The sequence below is a fragment of the Henckelia pumila genome, chromosome 4, assembly GCF_033568475.1.
Source record: "Henckelia pumila isolate YLH828 chromosome 4, ASM3356847v2, whole genome shotgun sequence".
Taxonomy (NCBI): domain Eukaryota; kingdom Viridiplantae; phylum Streptophyta; class Magnoliopsida; order Lamiales; family Gesneriaceae; genus Henckelia; species Henckelia pumila.
Genome location: NC_133123.1, coordinates 120392986 through 120412665, shown reverse-complemented (window position 1 = coordinate 120412665; position 19680 = coordinate 120392986). Strand labels below are relative to the sequence as shown.

The window sequence follows — 19680 nt, the reverse complement described above, 5'->3', positions numbered from 1 at the left end:
ATAGGTTATTGCATCATCATCTATCATGCAACCTAACAGATATCTCAAGATGAACAAAATCATGTTCAGTTTCAGTTCATCGAAGCAATAGTTCCATTCTTCAGTTCAATTCTCAAATTCTCTTTTCAGATACAGAGGTAAAATAAAACACAGCTTCCAGCTATCATATATCTATTGCACCAATAATATAAACAGGTTAAAACAAAATAAATCTGTTACCTGCAATTTCGTTCTCAGGTGTAATTTCATTCTGATCCTCTGTATACTTCTGGAACCGTTCTTTATTCAGATCATCTCAAAATCTTATTTACTTAGGAAATCACCTAATACATCTGCCTGAACTATTTTTACACTGATCGTTAGGATATATCCTCCCACAATGAGTGTAATAATCATTAGCATACTCTGCATTCAGAACTAGACAAATCTGTCTCGGTTTGCTAGAGTTAGAGAATTACTTTCGTATCGTTGACTTCATATCTGCTCTAGAATAGAAATTGCAGCCAAAGTACTGATTATCGCACATACTACAACATATCTACAATTTCATTCATTATGCCTCGTCATTCAACTCCAGTTCTTTTAGACAAAGCTATGTCTTTCAGAAAATGTTTCAGTCGTCAACATTTATTCAGACATATTCTTCGAATTCAAGCCATTAAATAATTCACTCAATCTTGAGCTTTTCATCATTTACAATTCAAAGAATCGTAATAGGCTTGAAAATTCTAATAAGGCATTCAAAATATTCAGCTTCTAGAGGGTATATTTTTCTTTCTCATCATGTCTATCTGTTGTGGCAAAGAACTATAAACAAAATTATGTTCTAAGCACTTACCAATAATCAATATACCTCTTCTTTCTCATCATTTCTTCATCAGAATCCACCAGCTGGTTGCTAGGTTTCGAAGTTGGTATTCAATCAATCTAATACTATATTCATCTGTATCTTTGAAAAGAAAAAAAAATGTGATCAACTGATCAAGGTCTTCAAGCCAACTTCTCCCTGCAATAACATCTATTCATTCGCTGATGTACTATTCTATTCAATCGAAAATACTTCGTTCAGCTGAGCAATACAGTTATGTTCAGTCTGACCATACCATTCTGTTTAGTCTGGGGTGGTTACATCACCCAAAGAACACTGTTTTCTTCGATTCTGGGTGCTTACATCACCCGGGGAAAATCTTATAACAAAATCAATAAGAAATTCAAAAATTTACAAATCAGTAAATCAAGCAGTTGAATTTCAACGATAGATCACGTTCATATGCAATTTATCAAATCATCGAATCATCGAATCAAGTAATGCACAATCATGCAATACTATAAATGCATGTGACTCAATCTACCCCGCTCAACTTCTATCTCAGTCCAAGAAACTTATGCTCTGATACCACCTGTTGTGGGGACCTCGGGTTGCTAATCTTGTCTTAGGGCAACTAATGATTAATTAAACAATTAATCAAACAATTAAAGAATAATAAATCAAGAGCAAAAATTTTTTTTAAAAAAAATCGGAGCCTCGCTCGATCGGTCAAAAGCAGCCGATCGAGCGAGCAAGAAAATCATGCTCTTGGGTTTGATCACAATTTGGCCACGCTCGATCGGTCAAATCCTACCGATCGAGCGAGCAAGAAAAATCAAGTTTTTTGCCCAATAATAACAGGCCTCGCTCGATCGATGAAATTCACCCGATCGAGCGGGCACCATTTCCAGAAAATTCATAACATTCTTTGCTGTCAAAACTCGGAACCATGGCATGAATCAACCATAAATCTACTTCTAAACATGGTACACAATCTGGGAACATACATATAGACATGTACCAAGTCCTCAACCTCAAATCATGTGATTCTTACATCAAACAAATAACATAATAAACATTTATCAAGAAAGCTACACAAGGACTCAAATGTGAGCTTCAAATATAAAAGTGTTTATCAAGTTTGATGCTATTTAACTACCATTCTTCATCTTAAACCCGTGTCCACACTTGCTAAATCTTGCTCCCAAGCTATCAACGTCATCTCAGACTAGCTCCTACCCCATCTGTTGCAATGCACACATACAAAACAAAGCAACAGCCGGATAAACTCCGGTGAGAAATCATCTCAGTATAAGCAACATATAAAGCGTTAAGTAAATCATAATGACTATATTCAATCGACTCAACAAATAGAGTAAATAACGCTTCTTTCGATCGATAAAAAATTGATTCATACTTCTTCGTTGCCATCAAGATTCGTATCCGATCTTGACATGAATATTCATCTATCGAAATCATTCCAGATTCGAAAATAAGGTCGTCCTCCGACCTCGGCATAGAATCAATTCGTATCAACATCGTATCAACATCATATCGACTCAAAATCAAAGATCCACTACCTGGGATGGATCAACAACATAAAAATCAAATCGAAATAATAAATACGTATGTGGTTTTGGCGGGACAACTCAAGAAGAATCAATCTTGAGTTTCAAAATCCCTGACTCTCGATGTCGTCATTATACCTTCGTATTTCTTCTGTTTTGAACGCTTCAAATCTAAAACACAGCATCAAAACGTTCATATAAATCTTCATTATAGTCAATCATTTCAGAATCGAGTCACAATCAACAATATATCTTCAATCAAATTCATTTCAAACCTCACATCTTCTTCTTTGGTTCGAATTCGGAGTCTTGAGTCGTTAGCCTTCAAAACTAGTCTGAAACTGAGAAATAAAATTGCTATATCATCAATAACATCTAAAAGAACATCTCATCTCAGTTATAGGCTATCAAAACAGCTTCAAATCATCAATCGACGACGTAGCGATTAAAAATCGGTAATCGACGAAATATCAAATTCGAATCTAACTTATTTAACTTCATGAACGTGTGATATATCAGCACTATAACCTCATACACCAGCATATCAACACAATAAGCTGCTATAACTCTCTATATACATGCTAAAAATCATAACAAGTTCATTCAAGAATCAATCTTCGATTCGTTTTCGATATCGGAATGTAAATACGTTGAATAACGTAAACATAACATCAATTTCTGATATCTATCAAATTTCAATCTTCAAAACTTGCCGAAGTAATTCAAAACTTAAATCAAGTTGAAGTACTCATCGCAAGGATTCCAGAACACTTTTCGAAATTGAAATCGGACGATCGGATCAAAAGTTACTGGGTTTCGAAAATCAGAAATCAAAAGAAAGGAAGAGGATCTCGACCTCTGTTCTAAAAATTCTGAATTCCACATTTGGAATACACGTATCATGCTGATAAATCTGATTAAAAATCGGATATGTATTGCATATTTGCAATTTAACCCCTCAAGTCTTCATTAATTGTAATTCAGTCCTCTGCCTTCGTTTTAATTCAATTTCAATCCAAAATAATTTAAGAATATTAGAATTTAAATCGAAACTCTAAATATTCCCAAATTAAATATACTCGGATTAAAATTAAATAAATTTAGATTAATTAAATAATTCTGGCCTTTTGCACTTTAGCCCTTCAAACTTTGATATTTGCAAATCAGTCCCTGATCGGGTTGTATCTTCAAAATTAATCTTCTTTAATTCCCGAAACATGGAATTTAATCTTAAATTCCATAAATATTCAAATCGAATATTTATTCTTTTAATTTAAGAATTTTCGAAATTTAATTCTCAAAATCCGTACATTCTCAAATTAAATATTTTCGGCTCGGAAATTAAATCTATCATTTCCATAACTTTTCAAATCAATAGTAGCCCATAATATGGAATTTAATTCTCAAATCCCATAATTAATAATTTAATATTTCTGGGCCTTACACCCCTCCTTCCCGGTCTGCCTTGCCCTCTTGTAATCTACTTTAACCGTCTCGGCATAACACTTTCGGGAAGAAGGCTGATCTCCTCGGACTTCTCCTACCTTATCTCCCACGGGGAATTTGATCTTCTGATGGTAAGTTGAGGCCACAGCTCTGAAAACATTCATAGCCGGCCTCCCCAAGATGACATTATAAGAAGAAGGTGCTTCTACTAGTGTGAATCTTGTCATGACCGTTCTCTTCTTATCCCCTAACCATAAGGTTATAGGCAGCAACATCTCCCCTTGAGGTTGTACGGTGTGCCCAGCGAATCCATACAGGGCTGTTTTTACTGGGCTCAACTCATACCCTTGCAGATCCATCTGCTCAAACGCTTCTTGAAAAATGACATTCACCGAGCTTCCCGAGTCTACAAATACCCTTCACACATCATAATTAGCAATCCGGGCTTGTATAAGCAGGGCGCCATTATGTGGCAAGTTTACTCCTTCCAGGTCTCGGTGCCCAAATGTAATTACTGGCACCGAACCTTGCCTTCTTTTCTACACCCCCAGACTCTCCCTCCGGCTCCAGGACTTTCTAGCTCGATTTGAATCTCCATCAGTAGATCCCCCTAATATCATGTTAATAACACATTTTTCTGGCCCATCTCCTGATTTTCTATCCTCTTTTCGAGGACCTGCCTCCTGTTTCCCCCCCTCTCGGAAACAATACCAGCCCTGGGAGGAGTCAACACCTGTGACCACTGAATCCAGGGTGGACCTCGGGGCCTTTTTTGAACCGTCTTACCATCTCTGATATAAGGCTGCTGATTTCTTTGCTGCAAGGCCCGACATTCATTGGCGTCATGTGTGCCTTCCTGGTGAAAGACACAATACTTCAAAGATTTCTCTCTAGAAACAGGGGTCTGGACTTCAACCCTTTCTTCACATACATGCACAGCCCTATCCCGAACTCCTCGGTGCATATCAGAACAACCGCCCCATGGGATCCTGGCTTTCCCTATTTCTTCCCTGGTCCCGGCCTCCCTCTCTCCGTGCTACCTCTTTCTTCTGCTTCTGAGCTTCTTCCATGTTAATGTATTTCTCAGCCCGGGCCAACAGATCCTCAAAACTCCGGGGTGCTTTTTTCACTAGTGATTTGAAAATTTCCCCCCTCTCGAAGACCTTGAGTGAAGGCGGTGATTTTAGTCTCCTAGGCACAAGTTGGGACCTCCAAAGCAGTCTTATTGAACCTTTTGATGTAGGTTCTTAAAGACTCCTCTCCTGCCTGTTTTGCTTCAAATAGGCTATAGGCAGTTTTCATATACCTTTTGCTACTGCTAAAGTGTTGTAAGAACACTTGCTTGAATTCTGTGAACGATTGAATACTCTGCGGCTCCAACTTCTCAAACCATATTTGGGCGGAATCCACCAAAATGGTTAAGAATACTTTACACTTAATCTTGTCCCCATAACAATATAGCATGGCCAAATTCTCAAACCGGGCCAAGTGCTCCCCCGGGTCAGTGCTCCCGTCATATTCTCTGATTTTTGCCGACTTGTAATGGGATGGCAAGGGTTCCTCTATCACCTCCTGTGAGAAAGGACAGCCTGGGATCTTGATGGACCAGGCCATCTTGGGACCTTCTTCTTCCAACTTCTGTATCTTCCTCCTTAACTCGTGCAACTCATCCGCCACAGAAGGCTGTATTGAGTGCATCCAAGAACTTTCCTCTTCTTCACCTTCTCTGGTTCGGGTATTAGGGCTCGGGTTACCCTGGTTCCTTTCTTCCTCCATTGTTATTTCATTTGACTGTAGCTGCCTTGCAGATGCTAACAACTTCTGTATCATATCCTGAACATATGATTCGAGCTGCTCAATAGGAATGATAATGTTTCGACCCTGCGGGGGCCCTTCCAGTGGTGATTGTTCACGAGAAGCCATATCTACATCTATAGAACAAGCTTCCCACAGACGGCGCCAATGATGATGTTCTGCTAAACAGAGCCGGACTATCAGGGTAGGTGTGTGGGTCTGACAAACGAACCGGGCTATGAGCCAATATCGTGAATGGTTGGTTTTAATGGGGTTTATCACTTGCTTTTTGCATGTAACACCTGTATATAAGGAAAAGGCACCTGAAGCACATTAGTGGGGTGCCGGAAAGGTTTCTGGCGGGGCCACTCCGATACTTAAGTTAGACTTAGAAATAGAGTGAGCTTTTTAAGAAGAATTGATATAAAGCTTTTGAGAGTTTAGATGAACATACCCCTACTGATACCTGATGCAATGTATTTATGGGTTTTAGAATGAGAAAATGCCTCCGCAATTCCAGGATAGTGACCACGAGCTATGTCGTGGGTGTAGTAATTGTCCACGTTCATCTGTCATGCGCGTTAAAGGCGGAAGGCTCGGGGTTACGGCAATCGTGGGGTTATACTCCTGAAAAATGGGTATTGCTCAAGTCATGGAGACTTGGTCTTTTCAGCCTTACGCATCCATCCGGGATGAGCTAATCCCTTGTCTCCGCGTTACTAGTCCGACCTCATCAAATCCTAATTATTCATATACACAAGAATAGCTCTAACACCCTTGTAAGCCTTAATACCCCTGGCTTCCTGGGGTATCAAACATCATTTTCAAATGGACTTGTTTTCCTGCACATGCCACCCTGCAAGAGTTCAGAAGAAAAGGGAATGTGTGAGAATTACATGTTAATGTAAGGCTAAATATATGGCCGGGGAAGAGCTTTATAAAGAGTATCTGCGAATCATCATATTATATACAACATGATTGCGAATGGAGTTCAAGATAAGAGAAATCACTATAAGGGCTCATACCACAAGATTCAATATATCTAGAGGATGTCATTGCAATCTCCATAAGGTAGGAAAACCATAACATGATACCACTGTCCATTTCCACGAAATGATAACAAGAAAGTCCATCCACACTTCTCTGAAAAAGCCACGTAATTAACTTACATTATTCTGCAATCATGGCTTGAATATTTCCTTAACAATAATCTAAACCATAAATTTTTATGCAATGCCAATTGACTATCGTAAAAAAAATCCATAACTAAGCAATGTAGCTAAATATATTCGAATCTAACATAGAAACCTGAGGATTCTTGAGTACTCTCTCTCATGTAAATTAGTAATTACTTTTTATGAATTTAATCAAGATGCCATGTAAAAGTAAAACATGAGATTACAAAATTTAAAACATTTCAGCGTCCAATGATCTTGTTATTATATTTTTTACTGAGATAAGTTCATAAGTTATATGTGATTTTTCATATATAACTCTTTTTCTTAATAAAAACATTATTTAATAATTAAAAATAATTCTATTCTATTCTTATTTTATTTTTTCGATATCAATCATTTGAATGAAATTGACTTTTTATTCCAATTTTATTTCATTCCAATTCTATTTTATTCAAGTATATTAATCATGTCCTAAATTTAACAAACGAAATCAATGGATATGTTTGGACAAATTTATTTTAGGAAAAAAAAAATTTTGGTCTTGTATGTTTGTCACTTTGCGATTTCAGTCCTTTATATTTTCAGATTTTAGTTTTAGTCTGCTATCTTTATTTTTTTTGACAATTTTAATTCTTTTTCCGACGTGGCGCTGACGTGGCACGAATTCAGTGCTGATGTGGAGCTGACGTGTACAGTGCCACGTAAGCATTTTCGAATAAAACATGCAGGTCTAAAACTAAAATGTGAAAACATAGATGAGCAAAATCGCAAAGTGACAAACATACAGGACTAAATTTGCAATTTTTCCTTTATTTTATGGTAAATTCAAATTTTTATCCATCATTTTAATATAAAATTTTGATCAATTTAATCAATTTCTCGTATAATCATTCAAAATTCTTTCTATTTATTTATTTACTTACTTAAAAAAACAAATAAAAAATTTGAAAATGCAGATTTTGAAATTCCGCAAGTCCATTATGCATAAACTTGGCTCCTTTTCATCCACAAACGCCACACATTGAAGCCACCACTGATCCACAATGTACACGGATTTATCCACACCGAATTCAGCAACAAATCCAAGCGAAAAGATTCAGCGCAATGTCTGTAGCGTCATCTTCTTCGATCCCATGCATCAAACTTCACAATTACACTTCGTACTCCCCGTCTTCTTCCTCTCCCACCCTCAAATTCACCGTTAGAAGCTCTCAAGCTGAGGGGCCCATCAGAAGACCGGTGGCCCCTACGCCAGTAAAGCCCGTGCCGCCGGCTTCTCCGCCGCCGAGTGCTCCTCCCAAGCCGGCGGTTGCGGCTGCTGGGGTAGACAAGAATGTGATTACCCTGGAGTTTCAGAGACAGAAGGCCAAAGAGCTGCAAGAATATTTCAAGCAGAAGAAGCTCGAAGATGATGATCAAGGTCCCTTCTTTGGTTTCATTGGCAAGAATGAGATCTCCAATGGCAGGTAATTAATGATGGGGTTATTGGGAAACCCTTTAATTTCTTACGTTTGTTTGAGATTTTCTTGAATTGGATTGGTACTATTTGTGTCGATTTTTTTTCCTCCGTGTATCGAATCCTGGGGATTGAAAAAGTAAAAAATATATATTTATATAAAAGCCAATCTCTCATGCATATAATAGCACAAGGATGCCAAACTAATCTCGGCCTCCCCTTTTCATAAGTCTGCTGGATCAAGTCCTAGTGAGTTATGTTAGAATATTTGTCGAGGGGGTAGAGCCACCTCGTGGGGGCTCGGGGCAACGCCCCCTGAAAGCTCTTCGGAAACATCACGACTGTTCGCGAGTGGATGCTTTGGTTCATGAATGGATACATTGTTTGACTAAGAGTCACACTCGTTCAGAAACATCTCTTAAAAGATAGCGTTTAAAACATGCCTTGGAGTTCATCATTAAATCCTTTCTAAATTTACGAAATTCTTCAACAAGTTGTAAGTATGGATTTGGACAATCCTCACATAGTCACATTAGCTAGTTTTTGAGTAGAGTTAGTACATGATCTGAATATGATACAGGAGTCTAGACCCACTGTTTTGAGTTGAGGGTTACCCTTTAATGTTTTGTAAGCTTCACACATCAAGTCCATGATCAGTGTGTAATGAGCCCAGCTCAACCAAACTCGATGAAATGAATCATGGGACGCGTACTATGAACACATCACACATGTACTATGGATACTCCAAGCTAGATGGATAAAGAAAGAGGAGAATGTATACTAATTTCACTCTTGCACTTTCTATGTTTCCCTCTTGGTTTTTCCCCTTTTCATTCTTAACAAATTAACAATTCTCTGTTTCTCATTGCTAAGAGGTCACCGTTGGAAGGTGACTTGATCACCTATATTATATATCACATAAACTCTTCGATGCATGTGGCCAATCAGTTTTACACAGTGGTTGAAGATGAGAATTTACAAGACACTGGCATGTGCACACTAGGTGTTATGAACAAATAAGTTTGAGTGATACTCTTGGTAAGAACCGAGTCAGCGAGGCGAACTGGAAAAATGGCCACAATCGGGTCAGTGGTCCATTGTAGGCTGTTTTAAGATATGAGGTGAGTAAAATGTATGAAATGTGGCTGCTGCAGGTGTTAGCCTCACAAGGGGTTGACAATCAATATGATTTCTCTCTGGGTTTTACAAATAATTAGGAGTGATTAACAAGATTGACTCACTCTTTCAACCATGCCACCTAATAGGCTAATCTTTTGGTTCTATACTTCATTTCTAGGCTCATAATCTAACACGATATACGTCTAAAAAGCAAAGAGTTGTAACTACGAGCTAGTTTCTACCAGAAAATCCAACGATTATTAGCCATACAGGCCCAGTTGGTTTTTACTCTTATCTGAAAGTGATTAATGTGCCAAGTAGTTTAACTGTATCCTTTCTTATATTTTCTTGAACTTCACTAAACATAATTCAAAATATGTTTTTGGTCTAAGAATCAGAATGTTGTTGTGTCGTGTAAAAATGCTTTGTAGATTAACTGTTATAATCTTGTTTTTTTGACTTGTTGGAGAATAATTATGATAATGTTATTGGGTTATTTGAGCAGATGGGCGATGTTTGGTTTTGCTGTGGGAATGTTAACAGAATATGCAACTGGCTCCGACTTTGTGGATCAACTTAAAATCCTCCTCTCCAATTTCGGGATTCTTGATCTAGAATGAAGTATCATTCTAATTTTCTTGTTATTTATTAGCTTTCTTGTTTGAAATCATATTGTAACTTGCATAAAGATTACAGAGTTTTGTTCGGTTTCCTGTTCTTTAATCATTGTGTTTTTTATATCGGCCAAATTTGGATATGAAAATTCTTAAATCCAAACAATATTTTACCAAGTGCGCACTAATAAACCTCCAAGCTACCTACAAACCATACTAATCAAGTAAATCACATCGGGCCATCCTCTCAGATGGAAATGGTTCGGCAGGGAATCGAAGTCATGAGCCATGGATGTATCAATGCATCATTAATGGGCTAAAATATGTTGGAATTATAAGTAATTGTGAATTTGTTTGAGGGGCAGCAAGTCAACAACAGCCCTCTCGTGATTCAGAAGCCCAATGTTTGAGCAGATAAGCCCATTGTTAAACTGCCACAAAAAGTCCATGAGCCCAAAACCAATCGTGTCCCTACAAAAATGATTTACCTCGGCCTTTTGCCCCACGTGTCAAATAATTTTTAACTTCCACCCACAAGAAATCATAAAATGATCATTCCGAATAAACTCATCTTACGTTGCATGATTGATTTTCAAATGTAATTATACCCGTTATTTTTTATTCATATTCATTTAATATTATTTTTGGTAAATTAATTTAATTTAAATGCATTTAATGTCGATTTTTGAAAAGCCAGCGGCGGCCCTCAGTAATTCAGATGGTTATATTCAGCGGAAGAAGCTAAGTGTAGGCACAAAATATGATCTTGATTCTTGAAACCGTAAATATTCCACTCTGCCGCCCCCTGCTGCCGGCCAAGTTTTTGTCGGATCATTCCCATATTCAAAACCTTGTCTTTTCACTTTCTCGTTGTTTTATTTTTATTTTTATTTTTCTGGTTTTTTTAATCATTAACAAAACACTTGTTATCTCCCCTTCTCCCACATGTCGTATTTTCCCGATTCCCTTGTTCTTGTAGAATTCTTGTTTTATTCAGTAGTAATGGTTCAAAAGCCAAGCACAAGTGGTTGATCAAAGGGCATTGGCAGTTTTGTTGCATTAGAAGTGTTTACTTAGTTTTTTTTAAAAAAATGGGGTGTGCGCAGAGCACTAGGCCTTCAATGAAGTCTCATCCACCGGAGCTCGAGAAGTTGAAGATGGAAAATGGGTATGTAGCGGCGAGGAGGTCGACCGGGCAGAGGCTTTCAAGGCATGAGTCGGGCCGGGTTTTGAGGCCAGAGAAGGGAAATGGAACTGTGAACGGGAAGGTGAATGTTGGGGACAAAAGGGACGTTAAGGAAGGGAATATGAGGGCTGCTGATGAAGGGAAAAGAGTAGTGGCAGTAACGGTGATGGGGGGAGTAATGGGAGTGGTTCTAAGAGAATTGAGTTGAATAAGAAGGATGAAGAAGATGAGTTGGTTGATGGTTGGCCTAAGTGGCTGGCACATAACATTCCAGCAGAAGTTTTGAAGAATATTGTTCCGAAAAGTGCTGATTCTTACGTCAAGATTGACAAGGTTTATATCTCCTTTCACTTACGTTTTAGTACCTTGAAGTTCCAAATATGTAGCTGAGTGCCATGATGAGTTATAGAAAACGAGATTCTTGAAAACATGCGGCGAATTTGTGGAGAATAGTTCCTCGATCAAGTGAGTTTCAAGAAGGCGTTTACGAAAACTTTAATGTGAGGAAAATCGTGTTGGAGTGAAGTCAAAATGACTCTTTCTTGTTGCAGATGCATTTCGTGTGTATATTTTGTGTACAAGACTATTTTTATTTAACATGAGATATGGCAAGAAATGTAAAATAAGATCTTGGTTGCTGAGTTAAATTATAATTATCCTAAGTTCGAGTCAGGTTGCTGTTTTCAGTGCATGTGTGGATACCATGCCTCTCCTGAGATGTTAGGCATATTTTTGGTGCTCTGATGCTGGCCAAATCCCCAGATATTTAATCATTATTAGGTCTCATTGCTGCCATACATTTTGATTTTTGCACAAGAAGAGTTTGATTTTATTTCAAAAAAGAAATGATTAGATGATCTTGGTTTTTATCATGCAGTTAGGTCAGGGAACTTACAGCAATGTTTATAAAGCTAGAGATAAGGAAACTGGAAAGATTGTAGCCTTGAAGAAAGTTCGGTTTGACACAACAGAGCCTGAGAGTGTGAAATTCATGGCGCGGGAGATCATTATTTTACAGAAACTGGATCATCCCAATATTGTGAAGCTTGAAGGATTAGCCACCTCAAGAATGCATTATAGCCTGTACTTGGTGCTTGATTATATGCATTCTGACTTATCCAAAATCCTCTCACGGCCAGAGGAGAGGCTCACAGAACCACAGGTTTAAGTATCTCTGCTGATGCTTTAATTTCTATGGATGCGTTTGCTTGAATTATTTTGGATATTGATGTTATAATGTGATATTTTATGCAGATTAAGTGTTACATGCAACAACTACTATCAGGCCTCCAGCATTGCCATGATCGGGGTATACTGCACCGAGATATAAAGGGATCTAATTTACTCATTGACAGAAATGGGATGCTGAAAATTGCAGACTTCGGGCTTGCGAATTTCTTTAACAGGGAAAAAAGACGTCCTCTAACTAGTCGAGTTGTCACCCTATGGTACCGAGCACCTGAATTGCTTCTAGGTTCCACAGATTATGGTGTAGGAATTGATCTGTGGAGTGCCGGTTGCCTCATGGCTGAGATGTATGCTGGCAGGCCCATCTTGCCCGGCAGAACAGAGGTAATGCAGTAAATTTCATGTAAATATGCATTTCTTTTTGGTTTTTTTTTCTAATGCCATGAGTTACATCACTACATGATGCATATTCAGGTCGAACAGCTGCATAGGATTTTCAAACTGTGTGGAACGCCTCCAGACGAGTTTTACAAACGGCTGAAGCTCTCCACGACTCTTAAACCTCCACAGTCATACAAGTCCAGCCTTAGGGAAAATTTTAGGAACTTCCCGTCTTCCTCAGTCGGCCTTTTGAGCATTCTTCTTGCTCTGGAGCCTGCATATCGTGGAACTGCAGACTCCGCTCTCCAGAACGAGGTAAGTGAAACAGGAATATACTACGTACTAATCCTTTCTTGGCATGAGCACGCTATAAAGAGTATTTTACCGTGATTCTTCGGTCCTTGACGGAGTTTATTGATAAACTATTCAATGTGACATCAATTATAATTGCAGTTCTTTGTAACAAGTCCTCTAGCTTGTGAGGTGTCTGGTTTGCCTATAATACATGTTGAAGATGATGACCAAGCTATGATAAATGAGAAGAGAAGGTAAGTTATTTAATATCGGCATCATTAACTGGTATCATATCCTGGTTCTAAGCCAGTGTAAATATATTCTCTTGCATGCAGACACAGGACCTATAAAGCTAGGCGTCGTTCTCAGTCACAGAGAGAGCAAAGGAAAAAGAGTCTAGCTTCCGAGGAACCTAAAGAAGTGGCTGAAGGACCTAAAGATGTAAGTTATTTATGACTTCACATCACATGTTGGTTGTGTTTGGGTAACAAAGCTTGATTGTTCCATCGATCAAATCAAATAGATTATGCAAAGGACTTGAAATGAATAACTATTGGAGCCCCACTATGCAGAGTCTTGCTTTATGTCCCCGTCTTCGGGGAGCTAGAGTATAACACCAACCAATTCTGAAGGCTGTAAATTGAACCCAAATGCTGTTGTCCTTGAGCTAAAAGTTATAACCGATACTTAAAAGTGTGGCTAAAATTTTTAAATCATACATTAACCAATCACCATGACCATGCTTTGATTCCAATGTCAAATTGATCATCTTCCCAATAATATACTCTCTCCGTAATTGCTGTACAACGCGTGAGACTGCGACTCAAATATTTTATACTGAACAATAGCCGTAGAATCATGCATCAATCACTATACTGGATACTCAACCACACCGAACAGCATTGATAATTGTTACCCCGACGAATCCATATGCTACAAGAGGCAAACTCGTCTTGAATGTGGGCTCAAGATCATTCTTCTGTTTAACTTTCTCGCACACAATATGTCACTACAGCTGATTAGGTGTAAACGAACTGAACTGAGTGAATAAGAAGAAAATTTTAAGACTTCAATTAGATATATTGGAGCTTGAGTTCGATCGAAGCTCGAGAATGTTAATGTTCTTTGCTTGAATTGGGTTTGAATAAAAGCTCGAGTTTGGCTCGAAATATTTGTGAGCTACTCAAATTATCTATTTAATAAATAATCATATTATATTAATATAATATTGAAGCTTGTGTGTCGGCTCGAAAAAAGTTCGAATACGTAGAGTTGTCTCAAATTCGATAATTTTGAATACAAATTAAATATTTGTCTGAGTCGTCTTGAAAAGCTCTTGAACTGCCTTGATTTGTTTACTACAGCTGATCAAACGTTTTCACAATCCTCATTTTCAGGAACTACCGAGAAGCACAGAGACATCAGTCTTTAGCACAGAACCTGGAAGCAGCAAATCAAGCTCTTCCTCTACAAACACAAAGCCACCAGGAAATGGGGAGAGCCCGGCTCTTTTATTTCCTTCCCATGCCGTCGTTCCAAGAACAGAAGCTCATCCTAACGGTACCAGGAATATCAAGAACCGGCCCCCGTTACCCACAGATAATCGACGTACAGTCAACTATATCTTGGATCATGATAGTACCTACAGATTGAGCACGGTGCAAAGGTCTGCATCCACTAGAGACTTTCGAAGTTCGGAGAACAAAAGCAGGCCTCGTTGATGATCAGGAGCACGGAAATGGTAGAGGGTGATGCGTTTTCTTGAATTTACTGTTTATTGTATTACTCGAGTGGCTAATTCTTTACTATCTATACTATATATATAGCTTTAGAGATGATTAAAATAATGGTAACTTTCTATTATATAAAACTAGATTAATCATCAGACTGAAGTGTCAAGAATTTGAAACGTTTTCGTCTCGTAACTTTGAAATTCAAAGTAGAGCAAGGGGCAGACAAATGTCAAGAATTTGACTCGTGTTTATATGTTGGATCAAGGTGCATGAGTAAAAACTGGCATGAGGGTTCGACGTCGCGCACTGGCTCAATATGGCTCCATTAGTACATATACATGCTAATCTTCTGTGTTTGGATTTCATCCTCTGCCAAATGGCCTAAAATAAATATTACATGTAAATTTATCCTCTCATCTTAAAACCTACATAAGACCCTTTAGCAGGTTGCTTCATTAGCTGCAGAATAACCTTTTGGCTCAAACTTTAAGATAATATCCGACAACCTTAAGCATTACACGTGAAAATCAAACAGGGATAATATGAAAGTCTGTCTATACACAGTGATAACAATTGAAAAACAAATATTATTACACATTGCCAATTAACTGTGTCGAATATCATTGAATTTAGACTTGATCCACTTGAAACTCTCTAAAACAGATGTCTTGACTTTACCTTGAGTGGTGAACATGTTATAGGAAGCAATCCTCTTCTTCCTCTTCATGTCTGGATCACTTGATGTGGCAAAGGATTGGCCGTTGTTCGCGGCCGGCCCGTTGAACGTGTACGTGTAGTTGGATCGACCTGAAAACTCGAATTCGGATGTGTACTGGGGATAGGATCTGCTCTTCTCCATCATCTTCCGATCATTCATTCGATTCTTGGGAAGGAATGTAATGTCTTGTATTTTCACATGGTTTATATCGGGGAATAAAGAGGGTTCAAAAGCCAAAAATTGCGTTACTTGTTTGACAACTTTTGCCTAAAGTAATCAACTTTTGCGTAGCATTTTTGTGCTTTTCGCCGCTCACGCTTCAAATCATGAATGCCCATTTCAAGTGATTATTGGTTGTGGGGACGTGCACTACTTGCATTTACAAAAACAATATTTATATATATACACAAACAACCATGATTATTTAGCTCCTAACCAAAAAAAAAAAAAAAAACCAATGATTATTTAGGAATTCATTTACCTCACCGCAATTAATATTGTGACTTGCGACTCGAGGTAATGGAGTTAGTGAAGTAAGTGTTTGATCATGAATCAATTCTTCCTATTAACATTTTTTTGGGTGAGTTCGTCGCACAAAGTTTGCCGCCTTACTTGACTTGGTTTATAGGTTAATTACCAAGTTCTGTTCATATCGATCGATAATGGTTGCATGTTCGCAACAACATTGAAGAAGGGTTGTGCTAATTTCCTATATGTGCAGTTTATCAGAGTTGTACATGACATGTTATAAACCTGAGAAAAATTTTAGAAAATAAACCCCCTTGAACAATAAAATGTGGTCATTTATTTTATGCAAGAATGTTATTTACACTCCAAAAATTGTTAATAACACTCCATATTACTTATTTAATCATCTACTAGACAATAATGCCCTTTTTAATTGTTTTCCTTATATAATATAACATTTTTATCTACCTTAAATAACCTAAACTATATTTTGTATGCCAATAACAAATTCTAATATTTTAATATTTTATCGTAATTTTTTAAGATATATAAAATTTTAAAATAACAAAAAAAATCTTAGTTTAATCTTGAATATTATAACCCAAGTTTTAGTAGGAACGTAAAAATTTATTAGTCAATTTTATCACAAAATATGTAGAATATTTAGGTGTAAAATTTTTTGATTGTCACGATCTTATATAAGAAATATGACTATTAGTCAAATCTTACTTTAAGATTAATTTTATTTATCAAATTTATTGATTAATATATCTTTATTTTAAAATTTCTCAAAATGAATAATAAAATATATAGATTAATTTGAATAGTTTTTTATGTCAACATAAAATGAATGGAGTTCAAATAACATTTTATTTTATAAAAATTATATTATCGTTAGTGGAATTTTTTTACACCTTTGATGTGCTATCCGTTCGAAAAATTCGGGTAGTTTGTCGTGTTCGAGTAAAACCTTAACTCAATACAAATATTTCAAGGCAGATATTGGGTTGTAAATTTCTACCTGATCGGGTCATTTGGGTACCAATTTATTTAATTTTTAATTTTTTTATTAAAATGATAAATAATATTATAAATTTAATTAAAATAAATTGTTGTTATTTTAGTTATATATTTTAATCAAGGATGCTAATATATTAATGTTTTTTTTATTTTTTGTTTAAGTATATTTTTAATTAACAAAAAAGTATAAATACAATTTAATAAATTTTAAAAAAAATCACGTAGTAACCAAATAGGAATAACCCGATTCCGAATTTCTCGACCCGACCATGTCTACCTCCACATGTATAATGTAGAAAAATAACAAAAAATATAAAAAAATAATCTAATTTTTAATTTAATTATTTAGTATATTTTATATCTTATTATAAGATTTAATGAGAATTTGATAATTAAGTTTTTTTTCAAAAAATAAGAATTTGATAATTCATAGTTTGTTTATATCTCAATTATTTTATGTATTTTTTTCTAAAATAGGAAAAAATATTTAATATTAATGTTATATTTTTTAAATTTATTTTCTTTCGTTATATGACAAAAAATTTATGAACCAATTTTTAAAATATTATAGTTTTATTTATTGTCGTACAAAAAAATTGGAATTGAACTTTTTAAGGAAAGTAAAGATAAGGGTAATATTGCCTAATAATTAATTAAATAGATTAGGTGGAGTGTTATTAACACTTTTTGAAGTATAAGTAACACTTTTCTTATTTTATTGGTTAGATGTTTATGTGAAACAAAAGATTTAACATCTATACCAATTATAAAAGTATGAACAAGTTCAAAGTTTTACATTGTGTATCATCAACTTTATTTATATCTATCTTGAGATATTTAACGGGAATGTTTTTTTGTAAGATTAATTATCATGATGATATAAAAATTGTCAAACTATGTGTATACTAGATAAAGATCTAATTTTCAAAAAGATTGAAATTTCAAAATTCTTTTGTTTTTATCTATTTGTAGACAGATGAATTGAATATAATTTTTTCATGAAAATATTAATCCGAAACTATTGAAATTCTAAAATTTGTTGGTTTGATTTGCTTGTGTGTGAAGTGAAATTAATTTTTTCCCAAAAACTTAATTTGTAGAATATTGAAATACCGAAATTCTTTTGTTTTATTTGCTTTTGAATAAAGTGAAAAGATTTTTCCTACAAGAACTTAATTTATTTAAGAACCTGATGTTAATATCCTTTATTTGACATAAATTAAGATTAATTATTTTAAAACTATGAATTAAAATAAAAAAAAGTCAAATAATTAAATCTTATGTTGCCGAGATTGGTGTCATAAAGAGAGTTCGACAATTAATTACATTTAATTAAAGTGATGCGTGCATTCTCGGATATGGAAGAAAAATAATTCTTATATATACTTAATAAGTATTTGTTTTTTTATATTTCTTTATATTATATATATATATATATATATATTCGTAAAGACTCGAAACTATAACAATTACTTTAGGAGAATAATCTTATAATTAACGAATGAGTATTTTTAAAAATGATATAAATGAAAAAAAAAGAAGACGTTCAACAAAAAAATCAATTAATAAAAGATATAAAAATACAAATGATTAATGAAGACATCAATCACAAGAATTGTTATTGAAAATGATGAGAATATTATTTTTTCATAAAGAAAAAAAGACGGACAACAGCATAAAAAATTGTAAAAAAGATTAAAGTTCAAAATATAACAAGAGTGAACATTTGACATAATAATTTAATTTATGATTAGAACATATTATATATATATATATATATATATATATATATTATATGTTTATTTTTTCATAAATAAATATCAATGGTAGTAAAATAAATGATTCGACGCTATGTATTATACTTTTTTTTTCTTAAATTTACTTTAATAACACTATTATGATATAAATATCTAATTTATACAAAATTATAAAATTGATCGTTAATATATTTTTCGACAATTATATATTCATTTAAATTTGTTACACATAAATTTTTTTGAACAAATATCATTTGCACAATTTTTATAATATATATTATAGAAATTATATCACGTTCGTTAAATTTACTATTGACTAAATGACTAAAATAAAATAAAAATTATTAATTTACAGGAGATTAATCTTTTCTCAACTTATTCTTTGAACAAGTCTTATCGACAATGAAAATGTACTCCCACGTACATCGTATGTATCTTTTCTAATTAATCTAAAATATAAATAACATATAATATAATAATATTAAAAAATACAATAGCATATAATAATAATAATAATATTCAAAATTTATCAATCATATCATATAATTAAAAAAAATTCAATTAATCATTTAAATATCATATGTTATGCGTTTTGACCCAAAAAAAAATGCTACCTAAATTCAAAGTTTACCAATAGAAAATATTAGGAATGAAAATTTAGAAGGGGACCAAAAAATTAAAACTAAGTTTACATATATAAACTAATAATTTTGATTTCAAGCACCATAGTGTACAAAATTTTAGTGAGTGATTGTTTTGTTTTTAGAAACCACTTAAACACGGGCGAAAATCCTACACTAAAAGGGTAGGGTGGTGGGATCAGAATTATACAACCTAAAACTGATTTTCAGACCTAAAAGTAATATATATTTTTTAATGACGTTAAGGCTGAGGCCGCGGCCTCTTGGACACGGCTGTGCAGTCTACAAGATGTACCATGCAACCCCATAGA

The 19680-nt window shown here is 35.1% G+C and overlaps 1 protein-coding gene and 1 pseudogene across 1 annotated transcript; both read left to right on the top strand.

Moving 5' to 3' along the window:
* Positions 1-7812: 7812 nt before the first annotated feature.
* On the top strand, positions 7813-10118 carry LOC140866508 (light-harvesting complex-like protein OHP2, chloroplastic). Its single transcript, XM_073271509.1, has 2 exons — positions 7813-8260; positions 9875-10118. The coding sequence occupies exons 1-2, from the start codon at positions 7899-7901 to the stop codon at positions 9987-9989; spliced, it is 477 nt and encodes a 158-aa protein (XP_073127610.1). The 5' UTR covers positions 7813-7898; the 3' UTR covers positions 9990-10118.
* A 589-nt stretch (positions 10119-10707) lies between these two features.
* Positions 10708-15368, top strand: LOC140864797 (probable serine/threonine-protein kinase At1g54610; annotated as a pseudogene).
* Positions 15369-19680: the final 4312 nt, after the last annotated feature.